Source organism: Haliotis asinina, chromosome 7 (assembly GCF_037392515.1).
Source record: "Haliotis asinina isolate JCU_RB_2024 chromosome 7, JCU_Hal_asi_v2, whole genome shotgun sequence".
NCBI classification, from domain to species: domain Eukaryota; kingdom Metazoa; phylum Mollusca; class Gastropoda; order Lepetellida; family Haliotidae; genus Haliotis; species Haliotis asinina.
This window is the reverse complement of record NC_090286.1, coordinates 12,537,875-12,562,188: the sequence shown is the minus strand read 5'-3', so window position 1 is coordinate 12,562,188 and position 24,314 is coordinate 12,537,875. Positions and strand designations below refer to the sequence as shown.

The following is a 24,314-nucleotide window of genomic DNA, read 5'->3' as shown; positions in this document are numbered from 1 at the left end:
ATTCAAAAGGTGGGCAAAAGATGCTTCCCAAACAAACTCTTTCAAAACATTATGGCTATGGATAATATTTTTTAGTCACATACTTACTACGGAAGTTTCTATAGTACCTAACGTTTAGAGTTGGAACAGGCGGTGTCAGGAAAATGCTTAGAGTATACTTAGTATATAGAACGACATGATAGTGCATCTGGACCTTCGTGTTCTTCCTCTCCCACTATAACACCTCGTTTTGTCCTCCGGACTCATTCTTTCTCTTCTAGCATGGCATCTCTCATGAAATGGAAGGTTTGCCCGCAAACAGATAGGACAAACCTAGTGCCAGACCATATTGCAATTATATTTCAAGTGGATTAAGTGATGGCCCGACTCATCCACCGTAGTAACAGGAAGAAGTTGTGTCAGAAAGGCCAACCACAAGCTATCAATTTCCTGATGTGACTCTGCATGTTACTCAACACACAGACAAAAAACTCAGTCGAGGCAAGCGGAGACCATTATCTGGTACGTTTCTGTATTTATCTAACAACAATGACCTGGGTTTGAATTTCTGGCTATTATCGATTCATCTCATTTCACATTGTGACAGGTTGACTGGCAAATAGGATATCAATATACAGTGTACGGATCACATTTACATTGAAACTTGTGATTGATTTAATTGGTATGCGACTGTTATAACTCTGGTAAAAAATCAACAACTAACCCAGCTAAACATTCTGTCAAGAGCAAATATAATTGGTGTCGACGGATATAAATTAGAAGCCGGTCCATTGTTTTGTGTTCGTGTATGTTGTTGGTGAGAATAGTGGACTCTATAGCATATTCAAAAAGACGTTCTGTGTGCTCAAACAAATTATTTCATAATATTTCTTAATATTTTACTTGATGTAAGACAGGCACTGAAATCATAGAGCATACTTACTTCCTAAGAGAACGCAAGCTTCATTTCACACCATATGGATTCGATAACTTGTGACAGACCAATTACGATTCAGTTACTTCCAGATTTATGGTAAAATTAGGGGATAAACATACTGTTTTGGAAAATCAGGGGTAAATAACAAAATTACCATTGTTCTATTTCAGTTAAACATTTAGAGCTGATGCATCAAATACTTGATTATTTTTAATTTTTAGTTTATTTTTTTTAAAGAAACGTGATCCTTAATCTGTATATAAAGCAGTTTGTATTTTCTGGGGATATTTATTGTTGTTTAGTTTCTACCGCAATAAAAGTGTATTCGATTATAACCATATATGTATGCCCATATATAAACCGTATGTTCATAATTATTCCACAGGAAAATGGCGGTCTCTGCAGCTACCACTGTTGAGGAATATAAGGACAGGATACAGCTGGCCATAGCGAAAGTCAACACACAGAATGATAAAACTGCGAAAAGTCTTTATGATCTGGCTGATGAACTGGACAAAGCTCAGCGTAAAATGAACATAGCTAAAACCAGTTTTGCATCTGGAGGCATTGTTGCAGCAGCACTTACTATAGCAGGGATTGCTTGTGCCCCAGTTACCTTTGGTGCTTCTCTGGGCTTGACCATTGCAGGGGTGACAGTTGGCGTGAGCAGCGGGATAGGGGGATTGTGCACAGAGGTCGCAGATAAAATAGTCAATACCAAGGCTTTGAAAAAAGCCCAGAAGGAAGCCAGAGTGTTACATGAAAGGGGAAAAGATATGTTGTTTCTGATGGACAACATGGAAGCAAGACATACAAGCCAGTTCAAAACATTTTTGGCTGATACCGTGAAGGGACTGTTGAAACCAAAACTGTTTGAATCAATACGGAACCGTATAAAGGGCAAACCGTCCAAAAGTAGTGACGGTACCGAACCGGTTAAGTTTGGGGCTCGGATTGGGGCTGCATTAGGAACAGCCAAGGTCGCCTCAGAATTTGTGGAAACTGGACTAAAAGGAGTAAAAGCCACTGGTGTGGTGATGAATTTGCTGACTGTGCCTCTAGATATTCACACAATAGTCACCAACAGCATCAAAATTCACCAGAAAACTCCGTCTCAAACTGCAGAAGAAATTCGGAGAATAGCGGATAGTTTGCAAGGGAAAGGAGGTAAGCGTAAGATCTTATCGTCTGCTTTCGAATTCATGGCTTAAAATACGAAACATATCTGACTGGTTAATGTTTTGAAGATCTATAATTTGTAAACAGATTGTCTACAAATATCAAACATCACGTTTCACTAACCCACTAGTTTCAGCGCCTTCTGACGAAGTGTTGAAGCTGAGGAAGAGAATTGAAGACATGACGAGAGAACAAGAGCAACAGTCCCAAACCTGGGAGGAGTCGAAAGAACAGATTTCAGAAGACATCAGTGTTGAAATGGAAATCATTTCCATGGAATATGAATATGTCAGGAAGGTTTTGTTGAGGTCAAAATGGTTCACACTGCTTGTGGAGGCTGTACTAGGTTCAGTGGTTTCCTTGTTTACCGTTTGTTTATGTCTCGAAAGTGGAGGCTGGGTGAGTACTATTGTACATGGTGCCTTGGTGTTATACGATGTCTTTTTGCTTGTCTTCGAACTATTGCCCCTCATCTATAAGTACTATTGTGTATATAGAGCTAAGTCGGTAGTCAGGAAACAAACATATGCCATGGAGCACATGATAAAGGTTTATCCAAGAAAAGCATGCAAAGGATTCCCAAAAGAGGAAACAAATCAACAAGCTATAGTTGGTCAAGGCACGTTTTCGTTAGACTACAAGGTGTCAGATCAAAACTGGTTTGAGTTGCTTTTCGTCTCTCTTAAGTTTTTTCTCACGATTTATGTTTTGTTTCGGCCTGCTGGAAGACCCGACTTTGGATCGGATCAAATTGATCCAGGAAGTCCATCAGAGACATCATACACGACAGCGGTCGTTGGTCTGTTCTTCCCAATGTCTAACCCACGTGTCAGTTCCATGCATATGCTGACCCCTGACCTCTACATCTTGTCTCTGACTATGGTTGTTTTCATGCTGCTTCAGTCGTTCCATAATTTGCGAAACAAGATTCCGCCTGACTTAGTAGAAGATTTAAAAAATCTCGCTGATGATTTTAACTGTCGACTCAAAGCGCTGATGAAATGTATGTAACTTATTTTAGTCACCTGAGCTTTCAATTTATCACTTGAAATGCTTTAAAATTTGAAAATGGTGACTGATCTATTCTAGTGTTTCGAACTATTTAAAGAGTTTCCATTTGGGGATTTTGTTCATGTAAAGAAAATTTATTTTCAACCGTTCTCCAGTGGAAACAACACAATTGTTAATCAGACAAAATTTTTGTGGACAAAAGCGTAATACATCCAAACATAGATATACTAGCTATTTAAGAGCGTACATATTATAGTGTGTTTTCTGTATCACAGCTAGCAATCCCGGTATGAATATGTATACACAGAGAACTTGATTAAGCAGACCCTGCAGTTTTGCAACACGATGAAAAACCAGTTTTCCCGACCAATGTGATGTTTTGACACATTAAAAAGACATTACTAGAATCCATGTTGATTCTGTGATAATAGCTCATTCTGAAAAGAACACTTATATTTTTATACCAAAATAAACATATCTATAGAAGTAAGGTCCTGGTATGTGTAATTCATTGGTGAATGTGAACATTCAAAAGTTCATTTTGCGTGTATTACATGATTCAAAATCAATACCGAGTGTAACCTCCATGTGATTGTATGCCAGCCAACACCCTCCTCCTCATACCCCCTGTCAGCCTCCTGATCCTCTGAAGGGACTGTGTACGCCATTCCTAGTGTAAAGCTTCTTTAAATTAGGCCAGGCTCTGGACAAGAGGATCTTTTTGTTGCACACGACGAGTAATCATGTCCCAGATATGCTTCAAAGGGTTAAGATCGGAGCTCATTCAATGGTGAGAAACGTCAGGAGTGTATAACTATGTTCTTTGTGTATATGTTCAAATGTAGTCTCCATTTATAAGGCCACCGTTTTTCTTGTTACATTTTCCTTGTGTAACACCATCTTTCGTAATACTCTTACTGTGGGACGTCCATGAGGAATCTAGACAGTACACGGTACTTGTCCAGGTATTTGATCGACATATTGGTAAGGGATGGTAAAAGAGGACTATCAAACCAGTCAGCCTGCATGACATTACGGTCCCGTCAGTTGTCTCTCTTCAAAAACCTGTGTCGAACAATTCTTCCTGGGTTGATTGTATTTGCCAGGTTTCGGGGTAAACCTACATTCATTTAATTCTGTTATAGTTTAATTTCATATTAGCGACGATGACAACATGCATTCAAGTATGTCCTTATGTCTGCTTGATAATGCCCTTTGTATGAAAACGAAATGATATTTCATCCGCATACTAGCATTTGATAAATGGAAACTGATTGGTCTGACCTCATAACTCTGATAAAATACCCTCTACGTGAAGTTTTCGTAACCGCTCACAGGGTGCCTCAGGTGCACCTTGTACTGAGTGTACATAAGTCAAAGTTAACAAAACGAAGCATTCACATGTACAGAAGCGTATCTGTATTCCAGAAACCAATTTAAAGGAGCAATTACGAATGGTATATAATTAAGTCCGTGCTAATTTTGTGGGGTTAAGTTGTTTTCATGTGTTGAGATCGAAATTTCTGAATCCATGTGGGGAATAAATGATGCATTTATAATGTTTTTCATGTGATTGGCTGAAGATTGGCTGTCGTCACGTAAGCGACCTGCACGTCTTTGCAGCAAGACACGTTTGTTTTGGAAGACATGACCAGTTTTAATTCTGTCTTTCATATTGTTATCTTCAGCTTTGAATGATCCATCTCATAAAATGGCACCATCTCATCTTCAGAACAGCAATGCTAGGGACCTTGACTTTGTGGAGGCTATGAGTTCGTATACTTCGTGTTCACTTTATATAAATCCACAAAGCTTTTCATGGTGTTTTGTGTTTACCTTCCCTGGATAAAGTACGTGGATTACGTTTCTAAATTAGTATACTGACGGAAACAAATAAAGGAACACAGGAAAATTCAACCGTTCCTTTAATATTTTCCAGTTTTTATCACCAGCTTTGAATAGCGTTGTGAGGGAAATCTGAAAAAAATTTAAAGGAACACTGCCATGGAGTATTGTTCCTTCATTTCTTTCCTTCAGTATATTTTGAAAACGGATTGGGAACATCTACTAATGTCGGCTTGGTAAGAAAACTCAGCTCGTCCTTATAATAACTGACAAACGGAGCTGGTATTGCGAGTGTTTTCAAGGACAATTAGTTACAAAACTAACTGGGCTGAATATTACCAGGATGTATTTCATGAAAGGGGAAATTTGTTGTGTCACTTGTGTGGTGACTAATATATACACCTGGAAATTAATCAAGCAACACCCCAATTTTTTCTATTGGAGCAACTTTGAAGTGTTCTGACAATCAAAATATGCCGGGTTGATATAGTTTGACACTTTTTTATTCAACAGACGATCTCTGACAAACAACTTAAAGGGAAAAAGTATCAAGACTTTGCTTTATTGCAACGAAATCCAAATTCTTAAAACTGTCTTAAATTCATGAAAAAATGGACACAATTTACTATTCATCCACAGACGTTGTTGTCAGGTGTATTAACACAAATGTCACATGGAAAGAAAGAACAGTCATCTGAGAGTCTGCACACCGACTTTCATCAATATCTAGTGTGTCCTCCCTGCGCACGCACCACCGATTCCAGACGCCTCCTCATTCCTTGGATGAGTCTCCGGATCTGATTCTGGGGGATCCTGTTCCACTCCTCATGCAGGGCAGCCGTCAATTCGTTGAGATTATGGACTGGTGGGTCTCTCTGCCTCACACGACGGCCAATAAAGTCCCACAAATGTTCAATGGGGTTGAGGTCAGGGCTCATGGCAGGCCATGGAATTCTGTCAATTGCATTTTGCCGCAAAAAATCATTTACAGCATGCGCCCTGTGAGGTCTAGCATTGTCGTCCATAAATATGGGTCTCGTTGCCAGAGGATGGTTCTCAAAATGAGGTACCACAGCCCTGTCAAGAACCTCCTGTTGGTAACGAACACCGTTAAGGTTGCCACGGATGGTAATGATATCCAACTTGCAGTTCATGGAAATGCACCCCCATACCATAACGGAACCTCCCCCAAAGGCCACAGTCTCCTGGATGTTCCGTGGAGCCATTGCTGTGTTCCTCTGCCTCCAGACCCGAGTACAACCGTCCACCATGTGCAGCAAGAACCGGCTCTCATCTGAGAAATGGACCTTCCTCCAAGAGGCAATGTTCCAGTGCAAACGGTCATTACACCAGGCCAGTCGGGCTGCCTTATGGGCTGGAGACAGTCTGGGTCGCTTGATTGGCCTCCTTGCCCGGTATCCTGCAGCTTTCAGACGATTCCGAACAGTCCTGTTCGAGATGGGTCTCCCTGGAAGCCACTCCTGTCTCAACCGAGAGCTCGAGTCGAAGGACCTGCGCCGTACAAGTCTCAGTAAAGCTCTGTCCTCCCGGACTGTGGTCTTCCTGGGTCTTCCTGGTCTAGGCAGGTCTTTAACTTCATTAGTGGCCCGGTATTTTTTCAAAAGTTTTGAAATTATGGAATGATGTCGTCCGATTTGAGTCCCGATTTGTCTTAGAGACATACCAGCATTCCTCATGCCGATTATTTGCCAACGAGTGGCCTCTGATAATTTCCTACGTGCCATGACATTGAAATGAATGAAAAACCGAATGCAATCGACAACCTGCGCTTGTAAACACCCCAGGGAAAAAGTGCATTTTTCGAAAGTTGAGGTTAAAGCAATGCACGTGCGCTGTGCAAGCTTCACGCGCGTCATATCAACCCATGAAAAGCTCATGCTGTATGTCAATACATCAAAATTGAATAATCAATCATCAAAATTACTTCGTTAAACTTTGTTAAGTTTTTATGTGTCTTTGAATTTGGTGTTGCTTAATTAATTTCCATATGTATATTTCCGCAGGTGAAAGAGTACACAATTATTCTGTATGATCAGAACACACTCCAAATGGTAAAAAATACGAATGCTAAAGTAGAAACCTGTCTGCAGCAGATATATTCATAACAAAAACAGATGTGAACTGGTTTCAACTGGTTATACAGCTTACACCAGTGAGTCTGTCCGGTTGCTTACATCCTTACAGAGACAAGACACAGATAAAATCGACTTCCATTTTAAAGTCTGAGATCAAACGAACTTCCCGGACACACACACTCGCACTGTACAAGACTCAAAAGGTTAAGACCTGCAAGTAATCAGTGAACATGAAATTACTGATGGTTCTGAAGTGTATTGGTCTCCACAATTTGCACTCTACGTTTAAAGGCCAGCTTACTTTCATAAGGTCTGTAAAGATGCCCCATATTTGCATCAACTGGGAACCTGTGTGGACCAAGTCAGTGAGTCTGACCACCCGATCCCGTTAGTCGCCTGTTACAACAAGCATAGTCCCCTTTTATGGCAAGCATGGGTTGCTGTCTCCCCCGAGACCTTCATGGGTCTAGTCACCTTTGACAAGATGTGACAAAGGCTCTCCAGACAGGTGTGGCAGCTTCAAAATTGTGGACATGTCCACATAAGCACAGGGTGCAGTAAATATCACTTGGCATTTTGAAAACAAGGTAAACTAGCATTTTCAATAAAGAAAAAAACAACTGCAAATCCTGGTAAAAATTCAGCCTCTCCCTTTGTCTCTGCTACTGTTAATCCACAAACCAATCACAGTAGTTTGTCTGTACAACATTTATTGAGCACCAACCTCATTTCAGGTATATATGTACATGTTTCACTCTCTACACAATGCATTGTGATTCATGAACCAGAGATGTTTATGAGAAACAAAGATCTCCGAATGATTCAAAAGTATATGCTGTTGGCACCAGCGTAACATTTACATTGAGTCTGTGATTAAACCATGATTTATATAAGAAATGACACAGGTTGATAAGGTCGGGCCAATGTTATCTCTTAATCTTATGGATTTTTGATCCTAGAAATCATAAAGGCAACTGGAAAAAAATAATAAATAAAAACAAATCGCCAAGGCAAAACCCTCATGAGTTTTCATGGTAACAGTCTTGGCTTGCTAAAAGTAAGTTGAGTGAGATTAGGTTTCACGTTGATTTCAAGAACATTTTACTTTCATCTCAGTAACATTAGGATTTTACTCTTTTAGTGGGGAAATTGAATTCTGGTCTTATTCTTAATACAATTCTTGAAAAAAAATGAGTGAGTATGGTTTTACACTGCCTTTAGCAATATTTTAGCAATATCATGGCAGGGACACCAGATCTGGGCTTCACACACAGTTCCAACGTGGGGAACTGAACCCACATGTAGATTGACAAGCAAATGCTTTAACCACTAGGCTACCATATCGCCCAACAAGAAATAAAATTGGCCTGGCCTTATATACATTTACACATTTCAGAAGGATGACAACAATCATAAGATGAAGTGAGGCAGAATTCCAAGTATACAACTGACTTTATCACAGGGAACATTACCTACAGTCATATGGGAAAATCTGGTGGTCAGTTACATAGTTTGATCAGTATACAAGACAACTTAGCACAGTATAATAGCACATTTCGGTCCCATTGTATCTACACATATCCCACTCATTCAATACAAACACACCCTTGTATACTTCCTAGTTGTCTGCAGACACATCCATCACACAGAATGTTGATTGACAAACATGAAGAACTGGAATACGTCACCAATTATTTCCTCTCCTAATACTGATGCAGGACAATAACTTTAAACTTGTTCCACATCACATGTTGATGATGATGTTGTAACATGATGAGGGTACTGCTGTTCATACCGATCCAACCACATACCTTTTAAATACATTTGCCATTGGTGCAGTTATTCAGGTGAACATTTTCTTCTGTAAAACTAACATCAACACATCCAGACTCTTTTAAGGCTCTTATAAAAAACATGGACATGTACAATGTAGACTGCTATCTTTGATATTCTGATCAAGAAGTTCAAAGCCATCCTGAAAAGCCTCCATTCTCATCTGGAATTTCAGACTGTTATGCTGATATCTTTGTTCTTATGTTGCCAGACTTTTGCAGCCTTAGATGTACCTCTGGGCACACCTATAACTTGCATACCTCTGTACTCTCTTTGTATCATTCCCCTCCCAACCATAACATATCCCACGCTGAGTTTGTTCGGTGAACATCCTCATTGATCAAGGACTTTGCAGTCACATTTGACAGGCCTCAGGGATGTACAACACATCTTTGTTAATGTTTAGCATTATAAGCGCTCCAGCTTGGACTGAAGACTCTTGAACTGACTGATGAGCCGCCGGACTGTCTGGTCAGCGCTGCTCCTGGCCTGGAGCTCCACCAGGTAGCTGGACACAGCATCCAGACACACTGTTGAGAACCGCCTCCTGCAACACAGTCAGTTGTATAGCAACAGGTTCTTACAGGACTCACATTTCACAGAAGCTAAGTGTATGAGTGAATGCAGTTTACAACAAAGAAAAGAACACTGATATTTTCTGGCTGCCTGTTCCTTGTCCTGGACAGTCCAACAAGAGTTTGACCACAGGACCAACAACTATATACAAAAGTGAGCCCTTTGCTGAGGTAATGTGACTTAGAATACAGGCATAGCCAGTTATCTCTTCTGCTTTCAGATGTGTTCTACTCAATTATAACTCAACGTCTCATTTGGTGATGATGGTGTGAGTACACATGGCCAGGGTGAGCGTTATCTAGGGTGTACAGCGGCTACTGGATAGCGTCGCCTCTACAGTGTGGAGATGATGTTGGGAGTAGTGGGCTGGGGTAAAGGTTATCTAGGATCTACCGGATAGCCTCACCTCTCCAGTGTGGAGATGATGTTGGGAGTAGTGGGCTGGGGTAAAGGTTATCTAGGATCTACCGGATAGCCTCACCTCTCCAGTGTGGAGATGATGTTGGGAGTAGTGGGCTGGGGTAAAGGTTATCTAGGATCTACCAGATAGCCTCACCTCTCCAGTGTGGAGATGATGTTGGGAGTAGTGGGCTGGGGTAAAGGTTATCTAGGATCTACCAGATAGCCTCACCTCTCCAATGTGGAGATGATGTTGGGAGTAGTGGGCCGGGGTGACGGTTATCTAGGATCTACCGAATAGTAGGCCAGGGTGAGGTTATCTAAGATGTACATGGCTAGAAGATAGCTTCACCTCTACAGTGTGGAGATGATGTTGGGAGTAGTGGGAAAGGGTGAGGGTTATCTAGGATCTGCAGGATAGTCTCACCTCTCCAGTGTGGGGATGATGTTGGGGTTGTTGGAATAGTGAGTCAGGAAGCTCATCAACACCACCAGCAGGTGCAGAGGCTTCTGTCTTGTCTGCCAATATGGGTCCTGGGAGGTAGAAAATGACATGGTCAAAGTAGTCCCTTGTGATGTTCCAATCTGGTTCCTCAGTGTTATGGTATTGCTATTCTGAGGGTTTCTACATGGATGAATGTGTAATGCTCTGAATTAGGGTTAGTGATGCTTCACACCAGTGAGTGATACACTGAATGAGAGTGAGTGTTGTGTTTCACACTGGCGGGTAATACATTGAATCAGGGAGAATGAATGCTGTTTTACACCTCTTGGTTTTATTTAATCTTGAGTGAGTGAGTGAATTTGGTATCACTACAGTGCATGAATACTCAAATCAACATAAGAAAACACTGTTTAAGGGTTACTCAGATTCTGGATTCTGGAGTGAGTCAAGGCTCATCAGTCAGAAATTCACATTACATTTCTTAATGTAACTGATAATCCTGAGTTTGATTTAAGAGATATTGACCTACTTGCACCAGGTGCAACCTAAGACAAAAACCTAGTTGTACCAGACAAATTCCAGATGCACTGCTTAACTTGGAACGTGTAATGAAAGAAATATGCTTTTGAATTATTCAGATGTTTTATTCGAAAGTTTACCCACTCAAACACTGAGTTAATCTAATCACTAGGTTGCATTTTTAAATATTGGGTTGCACCAATGCAAGTGACAAAGCACCAGACAATCCAGTGATCAACATCATGAGCATCCACCTGCACATACTTGTTGCCTTGGAATCACACTTACGCGCACACTACATTCTGACTGTGACCATAAAATCTCGTCACAGTTATGATAAAAAACATCATTCATGTCACATCTCAGTAATATGCCACACGAATCATATTTAAAAAGACTAAAGAGATGAAAAACCCATACTACAAGAGAGATGATGATAAACTAACTCACCCTTGACTTGAACATCCTGTCGTATATCTCCAGTAGTTTGGGTGGCGCCACACCGATATCCAGCATAGCCTGGAACACCCAGTTAGGGTCAAAGTTCAGCTCACAACTTTTCTGTTCCAGATGGCGAATGATGAAAGCTGGAAGCAAACATAGTAAAGAAGTCACCAGTCACAGGAATGAATTAGGTTTACGTGGCATTGAAGGCTACTGAACATATGCATACATGCATTTGTGTGTTTCAGACTTGTGTAAGTCTAGAAAAAATCATAACATGGTGCTATCCCACTGGAGTGAGGTGAGGCAAGGCGAGATAGTAGTTGTAGTACTTGAGAATATTTCGCTCATATGACCATGTACATGCGCGTATATGTGTGGCTGCTTGTACTAGCCCCGGCTCAGACTGATTTAATAGTGCTAGCTCACTGAGATACCATGCCACAGTTAAGCATGAATAGTCCACTCAGACATATATATTCATGATTATACTGTGCCGACCAGTCCTTGTCGTACCCATAAATAGTGAGTGCCAGATAAGCACCATATTTAACGTCTTTTGGTATGACACAGACAGAGATTGAACCCACGACCATCTCCTCTTGGTGTTCTCTCACTTAGTCAGATTCTGTCAAAACAGGTCTCTCACATAGTCAGAGTGGAATTTGGCTGACTATGGTTTGTGTCTTGATAACACTTAGTGAGATAAGCCATAGTTTGTTTCAACAAAATGCTCAGATAGTGAGATTAAGTGAAATACATGTACATTGATATGGTATTATTTGAATTTTGGGGAGTGAAGACTTGAGTAAATACTCAACTGGTGACACTTGTGTCATTTGTATCAAAGTGAGATATATTGATATGGTATTATTTTGGAAGATTTCAGGAAATACTCAGTTAAGTGACATTAGTGAAATGATTTTAACTAGTTCAAGATTATTCATGCAAAAATAATTATTATTCCGTACAGAAACACTTAGGTCTCTGGTTTAAAAAAGATGTGGATTGGACTGCACTGAAAATTCTGCACTTGACAAAGTTTCAACATGATGAATTGTTGAAGGAGTTACTAATATTGATTTTCAAGAATTCTTTTCTTGAAGAACTAAGACTTATACAATCACCAAGTGTAAATATTATTTTGACTGGAGAGGCATTAATAAAAGCTTCTTGCTTGTTTGCCGATCCAGTTTCTGAACAATGTATAAGAAATAGATATGTTTAAAATATTACAAACAAATGCACACACAATTCGTACATCTTAAATCAGTCTCCATAAATTGTGTTGCATTGTAGATATAGACTATAGCCCTTGAACCATGGCTCATGCTTCCGTGGCTAATGTGAATTACCTGGCTTGCATCTGTTACCTAGTCATAGTGCGATGTTGTCGTACTAGCCCTGTTTGGTTAGACTCTGGCTATGTGAGAGTAAACACTCCTCTCTGGGATGACACTCTAACCACTGTAGAGGGGGTCCCATCCCACTGAGGTAACATGCGTTCAGTTTAACATAGAAACCACATTCAGACACAGTATACTGGCCATTTTGAACAGCCCCAGGCAGGGAAACACCAGGTATCAACACTACAAACAGTTTTCTATGACACAGGTGGGAATGAACCTTTGACCTTCCTGTCAACTCCTTGATGGAGACCACAGAGGAACAAGGAACATACTTGTTCCTGACAGTGTATACAATAAACAACCAACCAGATGAACCACCTAGCCCTGGCATCATCTACTGGACCAGTGTATTTGTAGACATATAGAGATAAAGTTGGTCTTCACTGATGTAATAATTCTTTCTAAGCATTATGTGAGTTGGGTTTTACGCTGCTTTTAGCAATATTTCAGCAATATCACAGTCAGGGACACCAGAAATCGGCCTCACATATTGTGCCCATGAGGGGAATGGGATTCAGTGAACAATTTATGCATTAGACTACTCCCCGGGCCTTCCCAGCATTACGGAAATAAAGACAGCTGCAACTCACCTACAGGGAAGTACCGCTCTGTATTCACATAGATCTTAGCAACACTGACCAGATGATTGCTGATGTTGGTCACTCGGACTTGAGCCGCTGCTGCTGAGTTGGTAGAAAAGTCTGCAAAAGGATGAATACATTTGAGAGTAATACAGAGATAGACATTTAAAGTAAGCAGTAAACATCAGTCAGGAATGGGTGAGTGAATACAGTTTGACGCTGCTTTTAGCAACATTCCAGGAATAACACAGCCAAGGGACACTAGAAATGTTGGGACCTGAACCCATGTGTTTGGTGTGATGAGTGAACGCTTAAACCATAAAACTACCCCACCATGCCAGTCCGGAGAACTGCAATGTGCTGTAGTGAAACCAGTGATTGATAGCATGTACATCAACCATAGCTAACGAGAGTTAATGTTGCTTGAAAACAGTCCAGAGTAGCATAGATTCTGGCATCTTGAGCATCAATCAACATCACTGATGCAGGAGGACATAGGTTATCTGTTTGTCAATGGTATCTTCATAACCATTATTTTAGACAATCACATATGTCCCAATCCAAAGCATATTTGATGACAAGCATGAGGAACTGGATCATTCTACAAATCCATCAGTAATGGGCAAGATAACACATTAATGAGAATTTTCAAAATTAAGAGCCTACCTTTATCAATGATACTTTGCCACAGGTTATCAATCAGCGCATTGTCATAGAGTCCAGCACAGTGGACAATGGCCAACTTGCACTCAGAGAGGTCAAACCTGTCGGCATACTCTTCATACAGCTGAAATCAGGAATTGATAGTGTGTTGGAGATGTTTGAGTTCAATCTTGTTCTAACTGCAACCAATTTAAGAGCAAGATATTATCACAACTGTCCATCATCCACAAAATGTATCAGTATTATTGAGTTGTTTCAGTGTTGTAGGTCTTCACTGGTCAAAACAAAATATGTTGAAATCTGAGTTAACTGGACAGGGCTTCCAAGTGTAAGGTTAAATGCTACACTCAGCAACATGTCATCTATTTGCACTGGCCTGACAATCATTGGTCAATTCTATCAGTCTAAGTAAACTTATCCTCAGTACTTTTCGTTACACTCCACCACTGAGTCTAACAAAACCTTATGGGAGGTCGCGTCAGATAACCTTTGAGATTGAACACAGTTTACTAAATCACGAAAGTGCACATTCGCACATCCCATATGAACTTTTTATCTCGAAAAGGTTCGTACCCGAACGATTCCGAATGCTGTTTAGTGTATGATCGCTTCCGGGTGATGCACATGGCGTACGTACTGCCATGACCACGGTGAGTAAACAGTCGCTGAAAATAGTGTTTTTGACAATATTCAAGGATGTTAATTTGCGGAAATATTAGCAAATGGTAACCATGTCAACAGAAATCCCAAAGCGTATGTACTGCAGGTCAAATAAATGTGTTATATGTCGATTTTTGTTTGTGGAGAGATCTCTGTCGGTGACCTGAATATTTTGAAGTCTAATCTATTTAACCGTCTTGCATTTGACTGGACCGTCATTGGTAGCTCAAAGGTTACCTGACGTGACCCTCTACTAGGTTTTGTTAGACTCAGTGGTGGAGTGTAACGAAATACAATGAGACGAAGTTTACTTAGACCGTCAATTCTATGTTTGTTATCATGGGCAATTGCTCCATGCTTTCATGATAGGACAAGAAGACATGGTCACCACTGTTTTATTCCTATTTGGTTCCTGTTTTCCAACACCACAACATTCATATCCTGAAGACACATACCACATTTGTTTTCCCTAACTGTCACTGAGAAAATCTGTAACCAATTGGGATACCATGTGCTTTGTTAAGAAATGCATGACAAGGGTCATAAGTCTGTAAAGAATCGTAACATAGTGTCTGATTTCAAGTTTCATCAAGGCATTTGTCCTGAAAATACAAGTATACCAAATTCAGTTTCCCTATATAATATATAACCGTTTTTGAGGAAACCTCCCCTAAATGGGCATGACATGCATTAAGTAACCCCCACTCCCCAACAAACAAATAAATGTATAACAAGGGCCATAACTCTCTACAATTTGCAACACTGTTCCTATGTTTGAACTCCACCAATGTTTTGATGAAATAAAAACTCAAACCACATTTCGTTTCCCTATCAATAACAGTTTCTGAGACAAGCTGTCCCCATTGGCCATACCATACACACCATGGACACTGAGAGTGGTGTGCAACTACTATGACGACTCGTACCGTGGTGATGTCCAGCAGTTCTGAGTCCAGTCTGACCAGGAGGCCCCTGGTGTCACCGTGTGGGATGGATGGGCCGAGAGACTTGGCCATCGCCTTCTGTACCTGCAGTTGGAGTCGGGCAACCTGGAATAAGACACAAGACACTGACAGTTTAGACTGTCATAAAACATAGTCAGTCTAACTACTTAACCCAAAGAAAGTGCTAGCTCTAACAACAAGCATTGAATTTTGTTGAATGACAGTGCCAGTAATACTCTAGCTCTATCAAAGTCAACTGTAAATATTCAAAACTGGGACTGACAAGAACAGATTCTCAAAGGATAGCAATGGTTGAAACATAATAGCTGTGTCATGTCTGTCAGCAAACAATGAGACAATCACTCAGTTCACATACTGTAAAATCATCTGAATCTTGTCTCATTCGCTTTGAAACAAACCAAGTCTCATTGAGTGCAAGGGAACTATGCTATCCCACTGGAAGTCTATGGGCTAGTAGTGAGTTATATTATATAGCAACTATCCATCAGAGACGCTGGGGCACAGGAGATTTCTCCAATCCGAGAACTGGTGAATTTTTGGCTACAGTGATCTCACCTCCATCTTCTCCTCAAGCTCGTGCAAGAACTCTCCCCCTGCAGCAGACATGATCCTAGATGTGGAGCTCTTGGCACACATGATGGCCCGTGAAAGATACTCAATACGCTGGTGGAGGGGCACGTCCATGCTTTGGAAGGAACCAGCTCATTAGTCTAGTGTGGCACCATGAGGCGTTCCAGTGATATACATACAAACTTTACAAGGCTCTCTAACTGTTATGACATCCAACTTTAAGCTTTAATGGAAGAAGGCTTCTTACAAAATCTGCTATTCATAATACCTTTTGCTACCTATGACGGAGAAATAATTGGGGTTCATATTTTTCATACAATGCCCTTGGGCAAAATTTCACTATGGCCTCATGAAAAAGGCTATGATGTCATGTTTCCTTTGTGACGTTGTGATGATGGCTGGTAGACAGCCTGTGTTTGAGAGTAGATTTCGGTATATTTTCCTTAATTTGATGACTTCAGTAATAAACAGAATATCATATTCATGCCCACATCATATTATGGTTATGACACTTGTGCCTAAATATCAGCATGTCCCTTGCTCTCACCCTGATATCACCCTACCTGTGTCGCTCTGCCAGCTGGGACAAGATCTTAGCTGCTGCAGGGAAGTTCTGGATCTTCTCATAGTACTTCCATAGCATATCAAGAGCCTCGACATTGCCAGAGTGTAGCTGTGTCTTCCGCTTCAGGTATGCCTCCACATATGGGGTCTGGATCTGTAACAATGAGTGAATGAGTGAGTGAGTACAGATGGGAACTGGGTAGCATGGGGTTCTGTGAACTTGAGGAATGTGCAGTGTTCTGTATTTGCATATTATTGTTTTGATTCAAGCATGTAACTGTTTAACCTAGGTTTGATCCATCATTACAATTCACTGCAAGAACCTGTCGGGATCAGCTTCAAACAGACCTGGTTCATTACGAGGAAGGTAGCACATATCTCAAATCACTAGTCCTGGAAAGGACTGAGGTGATATTGTCCTGATAACTTCTATCTTCTGAGACAGTTTTTGGCTTTACGTCTTTTCCAGCAAGTTCTTAACAAAAGTGTCTTCCTACAGTTTGTAATATTCAAAAGGCCAGCCAATTACGACTTACCTGACGCAGGCACAATGCATTCTTCTTGAAAGACTTCACTGTTACCAACTCCTTTCATGTGAGGTTGAGAGTTTATCAATGATCTCATACAGCACTAAAGGTTTTGAACATAATCACACTAAAGCTCTGAATATTCAATCAGTTTATTAACCTACCTCTAGGAGTTTCTGGGAATTGTTGGTGATGAAAAACCAGTCATACAGGGATGTGTGGAACAGAGCATCCTCCGACTTGAGCGCCATCCTCAGGATATCCGTCCTCTGTAGCAGTCATGAATGATAAGGATACATGACGTCATGAAAGAGTCAATTTGATTAAATCCCAGCTATATCACAGCATATGAAATAACCAGAGTCTCAGTCAAGTATTCAATAAACAACAAGATTAAAGTCAGATTATACCTGGCAAGTACACAAACATTAAGGTCGGCAGACCGTGTATTAAGGCTTACCTTTACTGATTATTGCTTGCAAATTAAGCTAACCATGCATCAGGCCCAGCCCAAATGTCATCCTATTCCTTTGACAACACCACCAACCATCTGGCGACTAAATGAGAGAAGGGTGTAGTTTTACTTCATTTCTTGTTTTCCTTCTTTCAAAATACCAGCAACATCATGGCGAGGGACACCAGAATTTGCTTCATGCATTGTACCCACGTTGGGAATCGAACCTGGGTCTTCATGGTGGTGAGCAAAAACTATAACCACTGGACTACCATACTGCCCAATTAATGTTGAGTAACATATGAACATTTCCAAGACATAACGTACCCTGTGTTCCAGTAAGTCATTTTCTACCTGAGACTGATTCTGATTTTAACAGATTCAGGTGTGAAGCTGATGACACTGTATACTCACATATTGGTCAGCCTGTGGGGCAGCGACACGGCTGGGGTCTGGGGCTGGAGGGGGACCAGGCGACTTTGGTACACTGGGAGCCTGGGGGTGAGACACGCTGGCTGACCATAAGTAGCCCAGGATCTCTGTGATGCACTTGTAGCACTCCATCCTGAAAGATAAACCACATGGCAACCATGTAGAAGTGCAGAATTGGGGCAAGCAAGGATGCACATCAAAACTTACTGGTTACCTGGAATGTAGTTGTCTTGACATTGGGACCTCTTTTATCTTTTTTACCTATTTCAAAATCAGCTTTAGCACACCTTATTGATTATAATGAGAGGGCATCAAGAGCTTTCAAATTAGATGCATTTAAACTTTACTTCATAAAGTAAGTTTGAACTTATCTCAGGTTTAATCTTCGCAGTTAAATAAGAAGTGTAGAAGTGAGCACAGCTCACATGCCCCTGCTTTCCACTCTGGGACATGGAAATGACCCACAGCTTTATTACAAGAACCCTATTCACATAGCTACTGGACAATGGCCTTATTATGGCAACCCTATTCTGTTAACTTTTGATTACTGTAGTCCTCTTCCCACAGCTACAGGACCCACTGCAATATTACTGCAATCCCACTCTGTTAGCATTTGATTACTGCAACCCTTCAATAACAGCTACAGGACCGACTGCCTTCTTCCTTCAACCCCACTCTGTTAGCTTTTGATTAGTGCAACCCTTCTCCCAAAGCCACTGGACCCACTGCACTATGACTGCAACCCTGAACTGTTAGCTTTTGAGTACTGCCGGACTATATCCACAGCTACATCTCACCTATGGTAGTATGCTTGGAATCCCTGGGTGTCTTCAGGTGGCTCCCCGTTATGATAGAAGTGAGATGCCAGGTCCTGCGGATCGAGTTTACGAGCCTCTGTCAGACACAGCTCAACGATGCCCTCGTAGAAGTTGATATTGGCAAACTGGCTGCACACAGCTAGAAGCTGTAGAGGTGTGTTCACGTTCTTGTACAGCTGGAGAAACAGATCCCGGTCAACTCATAGCCTTCTCAATATAATGCACAACAGTACACAGCCCAAGAAACTACAGACAACAGAAAATAACCAGGCTGATTGTTTTTCCCTTTTTTAAAACTTGACTACCACATCATCAGTCCAGTGAAGCAAGTTTGACTTGATGATTACCAACACACAAGCACATATACTTATCAAATTCCTTTATACATATGGGTTAGTCTTGGCCAAAATCCATGTTACCCTTCCCCCAAGTCTAGCCTATGACCTAAGATAGGTGATTACAAATGGAATGTTCCTGTTGAAAGTCATCTCCCTTACCCGGAGTGCCTCGTACAGCTGCTTCCTCTTCTCCTGTTGGTTCTGGTTGACTCTGGCTGCCTGCAGCAACTCGTTGGCCTGAACACAAACATTGCTTTTAGTAAACCAGGACACAAAGACAGAGGAGGCACCTCAGCTTCATCAAGTAACCTTCAGTATCATAAAGTAACCTTCAGCGTCATCAAGTACCCTTCCACATACGTTAAAAAAACCAACCACATTAAGTTTTGCCCTTGGCTTTTCATTCAACCCAAAGACAACACTTAAACAGATTACGAATGACATAATTATGATTGACATGTCAGCGAGCCGGAACACCTGATCCCGTTGCCTCTTATGCATGGGTTACTGAAGATCAATTCTAACCCAGATCATCATATAGAGGAATGTAACTTATTTCTGCCTACCTTGGAGCATGTGGCGTCATCTGAGCTGTACAGTGATGGACACACTTCTCTCAGCTTCTTGCTGATGGCATCTATTGTTGCATTGTCGTCAAGGTAACGGTTGATAAGACAAGTGATCAAGGAATTACACATCTGAAAACAGACACAAAATATCAGTGATTTACATTTAATCAACCTTCACCTTCATCTTACCTTTCTGACATTTTCTAGGTTGTGACAAGGAAAAGCATGTATTTCTATAGTTTCTGCAGTGATAATTTCTTGTTTCTTGCTTAATGCATCATGCTAACTGTTGCAGCACCCAGTGTACAAATCATTGTAGTACTCCACATACTAATTGATACTACCAGGCTGGTTACTATGAGCATTTGCTAGGTGTTATTTAAAGATATTACATAAAACACATTGAATACTTACTTCCTTCCCACTGATGACAAGCTGCTTGAAAGACATCGACCTGAGCTGATTCTGTTGATCCTGAGATGAAGTAACTGACAGTAAGTATGTGAGTTTGGTTTGATCAAGCTGTAAACAGTTTTTCAGGTTTTATCATCTTCATGTTGGAGCCAAGATCAAACTGATGCAGGTTTTTGACTGTTACCACTTCAGTGGAACCGATGAGTAGAGTCATGGTGCTGATAAACCAAGGTACATTATCATTCCGAACCAAGATCTGAACCCATTATTAATGGGTTCTTATATACCCAGTAGATGCAACATTACACACTGAAATGTTTGTTTTTCACAACTAAGTCACCTATCCAAGTCAACAAGAAATGGTGTGGAACCACATGTTATGAGGCTCCTAAAAATATTTGAGTGAGAGAGTTTAGTTTTACACTGCTCTTTGCAAAATTCCAGCAATATCACGGCCGGGGACACCTGAAAAGAGCCTCACACTTTGTACCCATGAGGGGAATCAAACCCCAAAGCTCAGCATGATGAGTGAACACATTAACCACTAGGCCACCCCAGTATTAGAGGAAGAAAAGTAACTAAATATTCATTTAACATGCAAAGCCATAATAATAATTACACATAAGGCAAGATCGAGGCAGAGAGGGAAATACCGTGATAAAGAATACAAAGGATGTATACCTTCTCACCTGCCATTAGTCGGTCTCATGAAGTTTTACAATTATTCAAGCAATATCACAACATGGGACAACAAGAATGGGCATGACATGCAGAGAAGGTGTATATTAATTTCTCCAGAGCTAACATAACAGTGAACATTGTAGAAAACTTGACTTTTTGTTTCATGCCGCACTCAGCAACATTCCAGATATGTAATGGTGGTCTGTAAATAAGATTTATCAGAGTTCTACCCACCTTGGTGAGACCGGATGCGATGACGTGGAACTGGTGATCAAACAGGACCTTCCACAGCCCCAGGACCTCCTCCACTCGGTGCAACATGTCCTGGATGTGCTGGAGGGAGATCTTCTCCTGTCTCTGGGCCTCCGCTGGACAGAGACATGTTTACATTGTAAGCAATAGAAGGAACTGGAGCTATCTGCTGTATGTAGAAAGCATGTCTGTCTGTTGCATGATACTTGACCAGCAATATGACAGCAATATGGCCATAATGGAGTCAGAATGTTCCACTCATTATGAATAACAATCCACATTTTGGTCACCCAGAGTAACCCTGTCTCATGCAGACCTTTATTCCAACATATTATCGGTGGATCACCACACATCTAAGAAAGGCAACCCTGCACATGAGTGAGTGAGTTAGTTTCATGCTGCTTTTAGGAATATTCCAGCAATATCATGGTGGGGGATATCAGAAATTGGCATCAAACATTGTTAGCACGTGGGAAATTGAATCCTGACCAGCGAATGCTTTAAACATGTGGCCATCCCACCTTCCAACATTGAATTATGTGTTACTACTGCCTGAATGCAGCATGTAACTGGGTCAACAAAGGCCTAATAGTGCTGAAAATGTACAGTAAACAATAATAATTTTCATGTTTAGGAAACTTCACAAAACTTTCCTTGGAGCCTTACATTCAGTGAGTAAACAAGAGAGTCAACAACATCAGATCCACTGGATATAACTCTGGCATGAGATATATAAAGTGCCATGGGATATATAAACTGATCAGCTCAAGTTTCAAACACATGGAAATGCTTTAAAATCAAAGGCAAAGCAGCTGTCTTTACCTTGTAGTTTCTTTTTTGTCTGCTCATCCAGTGGCCCGACCATACGAGATTGGAACTGCATCACTGGCATCATGCTGTAAATGAACATCACAGGTTGCCAAACAGCAGCACTATCTGGCACTGTGGCCACCAGTGCCTGAAACTCAGCAGACTTGGCGGACAGCCTTAAATGCCAGCTCATTTAAAACACTGTAGGTCCTAAACATTTTAGCTGATGAGACATACCCCTACTTTAATTCCACTGTGGGATTATCATATCTTAGCTGATATCTCTATCTCTGAGCCTGATCCCAACCATCGTCGGCTTCAGCCACCTAGGTTTTGCTTTTGAGATGACCCTCCAACTGGGTTCTCTTTATAGTGCTACATGATAGCTACACCCTTAACAGCTTTAACATGAAAGTTATTTTTTATTTTTGCGTCAGTCATCGTTCATCACGCACTAATTTGCATAAAGCCATGGTCTGTTCCAAATAAGTTGCTTTGAACTTAATAGTACAGACAAATGTGAAAAAAACCACTTTGTTTTCTACTTCCAACAATATCATAACTACAGGACCATCCTTCTATCCACTAAACCCCTACCTCTCCACCAGGCCACCTGCCTATCTACTGTACCCGAAAATATAAAGGACAAGCCACCTATTTACTATGAGTGCCACCTATCTACTGGAGCCACTACCTATAGGACCATCTACTGGATCTCTACTTCTCCATAGACCATCTGCCTATCTACTGCACCTTCTATATCTGCCTGTCTGCTGCACTCCGCATATATAGGACCATCCACCTATTCACTGGACCACCCACCTGTCCACTGGACCCCTACTTCTAAACCAGGCCACCTACCTATTTATAAAGCTGCTTACCTATCGACTGGGCCACCCGAGTCAAACCTGGAGTTGAAGTCCATAAAGTCAAGGAGGTCGCGCACCAGCTCCAGGGTGGTGGTGATGTTGTCGCTGCTGTAGCTGCTTGTCAACTGCATAAACAACACAGTTGATTGGAACAACTCTCATAAAAATGTGACGATCATACAACAAACTACAAGGGATGTCATATACTCCACAACTAAAGGCCATTGTGATACTTTGTTCTCCACACAGTATGATAGTATTTGTACCACAGTTATTTTTTTTTTTCTCATTTAAGAACGTTCCATGAAGTGACTTTTCAAAAGCTACTACAAACTGTGGCCAAGTGCATGAGATGGCAGACTTTGTGTGCTGGTGATCAGGTGCCTGACTGAACCCTACAAATGCACTAGTATCTGTAGTATCTGTATGTAGTGCAAAAGTGTAAGTCCCAAAATAACACAAGTTTACATGGCAGTTTGATTCTCTAAAGTAGTGGCTAAAGGATTTCAACACATTACTAGAGAAGATTATTATGGTCATATTCTAAAAGAGTATTTGCACGTCAGTAAAATAGATAGTTAAATGTTGTTAAAACACTCACATAAGTGACCATCCCTTGAGGTGTCTGACAAGGGAACTCTGTTGTTACCTGGGAATCCCAGAAGGGCCTGCAACAGTGTAGAACATACTAAACAACCATTATGGTGTTTTCATCTGACCACCACCATTCTTTATGTCACATTATAAAAATGCTCTAGTGATATTAAAACCCATTTTGCCTTTGAAATTACTCAATAGAGGTTTTTGAATCACAATATACCCCCACTGAATGAAACAGCTGACAATCATTTTAGCTAATATTCATAGAATGGTACTTCTCTTTCTGTCAATGTTTAAGTGCACAAATACAGACCACAATTTGTGGTTACTACAATACACAAGTTTAGTATACTTTCAGACTCCTACAGCGCTACACTCGAGTGTACTATACTTCCAGACTTTCTCCTACAGCACTATACCAGAGTGTATGATACTTCCACACGTTCTCCTACAGCACTGTACCAGAGTGTATGATACTTCCAGACTCCTACAGCACTATACCCGAGTGTACTATACTTCCAGACTCCTACAGCACTATACCAGAGTGTATGATACTTCCACTTGTTCTCCTACAGAACAATACCTGAGAGTCCTATACTTCCAGACTTTCTCCTACAGCGCTACACTCGAGTGTACTATACTTCCAGACTTTCTCCTACAGCGCTACACCCGAGTGTACTATACTTCCAGACTTTCTCCTACAGCACTACACCCAAGTGTACTATACTTCCAGACTTTCTCCTACAGCGCTACACCCGAGTGTACTATACTTCTAGACTTTCTCCTACAGCGCTACACCCAAGTGTACTATACTTCCAGACTTTCTCCTACAGCGCTACACCCGAGTGTACTATACTTCTAGACTTTCTCCTACA

At 41.1% G+C, this 24,314-nt stretch overlaps 2 protein-coding genes across 5 annotated transcripts in view; one reads left to right on the top strand and one right to left on the bottom strand.

Moving 5' to 3' along the window:
• The first annotated feature begins 455 nt into the window (after nucleotides 1-455).
• LOC137291068 (uncharacterized) lies at nucleotides 456-4,922 on the top strand. Its single transcript, XM_067822344.1, has 3 exons — nucleotides 456-501; nucleotides 1,302-2,083; nucleotides 2,226-4,922. Exons 2-3 carry the CDS (start codon nucleotides 1,306-1,308, stop codon nucleotides 3,104-3,106), a joined length of 1,659 nt encoding a protein of 552 aa, XP_067678445.1. The 5' UTR covers nucleotides 456-501; nucleotides 1,302-1,305; the 3' UTR covers nucleotides 3,107-4,922.
• A 2,818-nt stretch (nucleotides 4,923-7,740) lies between these two features.
• Nucleotides 7,741-24,314, bottom strand: part of LOC137290410 (nuclear pore complex protein Nup155-like) — a 35,186-nt gene continuing 18,612 nt past the window's right edge. For all 4 annotated transcript variants that reach the window (XM_067821323.1, XM_067821321.1, XM_067821322.1 and 1 more), the window contains 18 exons: nucleotides 23,441-23,507; nucleotides 22,852-22,964; nucleotides 21,983-22,056; nucleotides 21,143-21,276; nucleotides 20,228-20,287; nucleotides 19,811-19,942; nucleotides 19,404-19,481; nucleotides 18,886-19,082; nucleotides 18,071-18,221; nucleotides 17,367-17,471; nucleotides 16,675-16,829; nucleotides 16,097-16,226; nucleotides 15,503-15,625; nucleotides 13,920-14,040; nucleotides 13,263-13,373; nucleotides 11,270-11,406; nucleotides 10,283-10,389; nucleotides 7,741-9,427 (listed from right to left, as the gene is read on the bottom strand). In XM_067821323.1, the coding sequence (XP_067677424.1) occupies nucleotides 9,289-9,427; nucleotides 10,283-10,389; nucleotides 11,270-11,406; nucleotides 13,263-13,373; nucleotides 13,920-14,040; nucleotides 15,503-15,625; nucleotides 16,097-16,226; nucleotides 16,675-16,829; nucleotides 17,367-17,471; nucleotides 18,071-18,221; nucleotides 18,886-19,082; nucleotides 19,404-19,481; nucleotides 19,811-19,942; nucleotides 20,228-20,287; nucleotides 21,143-21,276; nucleotides 21,983-22,056; nucleotides 22,852-22,964; nucleotides 23,441-23,507 (2,134 nt within the window). In that variant the 3' untranslated portion in view covers nucleotides 7,741-9,288. The remainder of the gene's footprint in view (nucleotides 9,428-10,282; nucleotides 10,390-11,269; nucleotides 11,407-13,262; nucleotides 13,374-13,919; nucleotides 14,041-15,502; nucleotides 15,626-16,096; nucleotides 16,227-16,674; nucleotides 16,830-17,366; nucleotides 17,472-18,070; nucleotides 18,222-18,885; nucleotides 19,083-19,403; nucleotides 19,482-19,810; nucleotides 19,943-20,227; nucleotides 20,288-21,142; nucleotides 21,277-21,982; nucleotides 22,057-22,851; nucleotides 22,965-23,440; nucleotides 23,508-24,314) is intronic.

Excerpts from the sequence above, each read along its gene's own strand:
- LOC137291068 (XM_067822344.1), top strand. The coding sequence starts at position 1,306 with ATGGCGGTCTCTGCAGCTACCACTGTTGAGGAATATAAGGACAGGATA. Across the intron at positions 2,084-2,225 it reads TAGTTTGCAAGGGAAAGGAG|TTTCAGCGCCTTCTGACGAA; the intron begins GTAAGCGTAAGA and ends CTAACCCACTAG.